General features: G+C 36.3%; 1 protein-coding gene across 1 annotated transcript; it reads right to left on the reverse strand.

Moving 5' to 3' along the window:
• Positions 1-347: 347 nt before the first annotated feature.
• Positions 348-3484, reverse strand: LOC112525622 (rust resistance kinase Lr10-like). The gene is made up of 3 exons (XM_025135821.1): positions 3065-3484; positions 1701-1736; positions 348-1590 (listed from the first exon to the last, which is right to left on the reverse strand). Exons 1-3 carry the CDS (start codon positions 3405-3407, stop codon positions 506-508), a joined length of 1464 nt encoding a protein of 487 aa, XP_024991589.1. The 5' UTR covers positions 3408-3484; the 3' UTR covers positions 348-505.
• Between the last annotated feature and the right edge of the window lie 1217 nt (positions 3485-4701).

A 4701-nucleotide genomic window follows, 5' to 3' on the forward strand; every position in this document is an offset into this window, starting at 1 on the left:
CACCACCATCCCCCCTCCCTTGGCCGCCAATTAATGTTATCATTAATTTTATCATAGTATATACGAGGCGAAAGAACATATGAAAATGGAAGTTACAGTAAGAAACATAAGAAGAGATGTGAATCCCTGATCACTTTTAATCCCATGCTCACTCATGAATTGCACATTAGAAGAGAATTGATTTGGTACATCTGTATGTACCTCTTTGGTGTTGACATTCATCTAGGTATTGATTCATGAATGAAGATCTCTTCTTATACTTTTCACCATAACTTTCATTTTCATTGAAACCCAATCATATACATTATCTTCAATTTAATCAAGAAAGTATGCAAATGACATAAAAGGATGTTTTGTTCATTTATTTTTTATTACATACCAATTCCAAAACCAATTTGCAACGGAACCCCTCAAACTCCCATATAATTACCAAATTTGGATATGAATGTGTTACATGTTTACTGAACAACCGATTACATTTTTCAATTTCAAGTTTAACCATGAATCATAGCGATTCAATGGTGGGATCTGGTGATTTTGGAGGGGAAAACAAGAAAGGTTTAGGAGGAATCTGTATGGACTCTAAATCTCCTTCTAACATATCCAACACCTTACTCATTGATGGTCTACTTGAAGGATCAACTTGTATGCACCATAAGCCTACAAAAACCATCTTCGTCACTCGTTCTTTATCCTCCTCATTCAAAATCCCGCTCAATCCAAGATTTTTGTTCGACACAAGTTGTTTATATACCCAATGGGAGAAGAACATGTTGCTAGTGTCATTAACTTCAACCACAACATCCCTTCGCCCTCCCACCATTTCTAATACCATCATCCCGTAACTGTACACATCCGACTTGTGAGAAACCCCTCCAAAGTTTCTAGAAAATACTTCCGGTGCAATATACCCCGGAGTCCCTCTCATACCCGACATAGAAATGACACTTCTTTTTTCAGGACATAGCTTAGCGAGCCCAAAATCAGATATCTTAGGACATAAATCTTTATCTAAGAGAATATTATGGGGTTTTATGTCAAAATGTAGAATTTGTGTGTTACAACCGCGATGCAAGTACTCTAAGCCTCGACCAATGCCAACTACAATTTCGTATAGTTTCTCCCATTCTAGTTGGCTACCTATTGCTGAACCTCGATTATAAACAAATTTCTCTAGGGATCCGTTAGGCATGTACTCATAGATCAAAGCTCGGTGACGGCCCTCAAAACAGAATCCCAAAAGACTTACTATGTTAACATGAGAAGTCTTGCTAATGCTCGCGAGTTCATTAACTAAATCTTCTCCATTTCCTTTTAATTCGTTYAGAATTTTGACCGCAACTAAGTTACCGTTGTGTAACGCTCCTTGGTACACAGAACCATAACCTCCTTGGCCTATTTTGACTTTGAAGGATTCAGTCATTCTTTTCAAATCTGAATAAGAGTACCTTTTTGGAGCAAGAGCTTCATGATTCTCTATGAAGATTTCCAGATTGGTATGAACTTTTGTGTGATATCTAGAGAAGATCTTGAATCTGAAGCAAAAGATCAGGAAGATCAAGATAATTACGGTCCCAATGCCAAGAGCTGCTGCAAACAATGAACAAGATAGGATTCAAGTTTTGCAGTCGAAAAAGATTTCAGACCGTTATAATCACGGTACAAGTACGTAAAATTCTGATGTTATTGAATCATATTACCTAGTGCATATTTCATCACAGTGTTTCTTCGTTTTCCTGCAAAAGAACATTCTTAGTATCAGCAGTAACTTTTAGTAAATCAACAAGTATATTGCTCCAAAATGGACCAGCTTGAGTAAACAGGCGAGTGAATCAATCTCAAATTTGAGGTGATAAACAAGCATCGAGCTAAGCTCAAGCTCAAACATTAAAAAAAATATTCAAGCTCGAGCGCAAGCCCGACTTCTTTGAAATAGTTAATCGAGCTCGAGTCTGATATTATTTTTTCGAACCGAGCTCGAATAACCTGCTGATCGACTCGACTCATTTACACCCGTAGACAAAAGCTAGACATATGGTATATCCATCAATAATATGGATGAATTATTCATTATTATGAATTTGTGATTCCTGATAAACAATACCTCCTTCCATGTATATCTCCAAAAAGGAACACGTGACATGACGTGAGTGGCGAGTTTCTAATCAAGTTCAGTTTCCTAAAATAACTTCCTCCTCTCTACAGAGATAGATATTCTAAAAGTGGAAAGTAATAAGAAATATACCAGTAGCAAGACATAAAGTGCAAGTAGTTGATGCATTAAGTTGGAAAGTTGGAAAAAAATTTGTTTGTATAAAGTTGTCCATATGAATTAAATTGTTTATATAAGTTGGAAGATTTTTTGTTTCGGAAAGTTTTTTCGCAGATGTAAGGAGCGTTTTTTTAGTTGGAATGGACATGCTTGGAAAAAAATGGCTTTCTATATAAAGCTCCCCCCTAGAAGCTTTCCGGATAAGTTCCTTTCTATATCATTAAGCCACTATGAAACAGTTGTGCATAGTTGAGTGAATAAGTTATTAGTTCCATTAAACTTATTAAGCTGCTAATAGATAAACGTTTAATCTTTAGTCGTTAGACCTGTAATTTTTTAGTTTTACAATTTGCTTACTATGACAACAGTTTGGATGTAATTTACTATTTTAGTTAAAAACTAATTTTAGTTTTCCATGTCTTTTAAGTTCCATGTATTGAAATAATGTTTCTAGTTTGCTAATTTCAATTCTGGAAAAGAGAAAACTGAAAAAGAAGGAAGCACGATCTTAATCTTGGATTTATAATTTTATATTTTGTATACGGGGTTTTGGTTTTTATGTCCCCTCCATCGTAATTTTTTGAATTATAATTAATAAAATTCAACATCGAGATGAGATATTTAGCTTGAATAGGTTTTAAACTCTTTAAAAGATCGCATGTTTCATTGGCTTAAAAAAAACAGACTTCGGAGCATTTTTTATTATTTTCACACAGGACATCAAAAATTTTGGGACCGGACCTGTTAATGATATTAATCATATGCGAATAGACCAAAGAGGAAAGTTCTTACCAGGTGTGCAACGCGTCCTATGGGGTCTATCGGGGCAAAAACAACGAAATTGGAACGTCGGCGTATCGAACCCACACCTCCCACCACTATCCCGACAGATACCACAGTCCGGCGCACGCCACCTCATCACGAACCCCCTTTCCAGCACCTCTGCATAATTCGTAGCGTCAATCCTCCCTTCTTTGCCAGTCAATTCCACCGGCGTCATCACAATCCCACTRCCGTTGCCGCAAGTCTCCGTTGCGGTTCTCAAATTCGTATCGTTCGCTAGCATGACCAGCTCCACACTTGTCTGACATGACTGGATCCTATACCTCTCTAGACTCGCACTCGCGTTATTCATGCAATTCGAAATGAATACGAGTTTCGTAGTCGTATCGTTGTCAATTAAAAACCGGTTAGGGTCAAGCGTTAAGTTCCTGATATCCGAAGGGCAAGATACAGTCTGATTCCACGAAATTGCGGTGGTCTGAAGTCGGAGATGACTTCTTTCATAATCAATTTCTTCCACCCTGAATTCGTTTTCTGAGATCTTAAGCATTGGGAAACCATTCTTGCAATGGAGTCCTAATCCAGGGTAGGCACAACTGGAGTTTTGTAAACCGTTGATGAAAAATGGATAAGTAATGGTCGGCCCATTTTCACTGCAGCTATGGGGGACACAAGCTTCATAACGTGGATCCGAACATAGAGATTGATTGAAAAATAAGAAAAAGGTGAAGAAAAGGGGGTTTATGGATGTGGGTTTTTTGAGCCATTTCATAATCTTTAAAAGAGATCTGATGGGGATGTGTGTTTGTCTGAATTCTGAAAGTAGATGGGGGGGAGGAATGGTGAATGAGGATGAGGGAGGGCTATCGATGGTGTGTTTTAATTCGATTTGACAACAATATAAGTGATTTTTGTTGAAAGTTACAAAAGAAAATATTGACGTGTGTTTGTGGAAGTTGAATAATCTAAAAGCAAATGTGGGGTTGAAATAGTAAAATATCATATAAACTATTTATATCAAATCATAGGGACCTAATCCAATTAGAATTAATTAGTTTGTGGTAACCGTGAGATTCAATTTCAATCACAAATTAATAGATAAATTAAAAAATTTATAATTTTGGTAATTTTGAATTAAAGTTTTAATGCAAGGACATTTTAGATATTTTAAAACTCTCATCTCTCCCTCCTCCGACCACCATCTTCGATCACCGTCTTCTGGTGATACCACAATAGTATCACAATGCATCATATATGTGCTTGGGTATCACACTAAGGTTGTTTGTGTGGTCGATCGGAGATGTAACACAGTGGTATCGCAATGCATCATATATATGTTTGGGTATCACATTGTGTTTTTTGTTTAACACGGTCAATATTTTTTGGTATCACAGTGGTATCACCGGAAGACGGTGGCTGTAGGACGGAGGACGGAGAGAGAAGAGAGGAGAGAAAATACCTAAAATATTTTTACATTAAAATTTTAATTCAAAATTACCAAAATTATAAATTTCCTAATTTATCTATTGATTTGTGGTTGATATTGGATCTCACGGTTACTACAAACTAGTCAGTTCTTCCTTGAATGAGCCCCTCAAACTATATATATATATATATATATATATATATATATATATATATATATA

The sequence above is a fragment of the Cynara cardunculus genome (genome assembly GCF_001531365.2).
Source record: "Cynara cardunculus var. scolymus isolate 2C chromosome LG 13, CcrdV1, whole genome shotgun sequence".
Classification (NCBI taxonomy): Eukaryota; Viridiplantae; Streptophyta; class Magnoliopsida; order Asterales; family Asteraceae; genus Cynara; species Cynara cardunculus.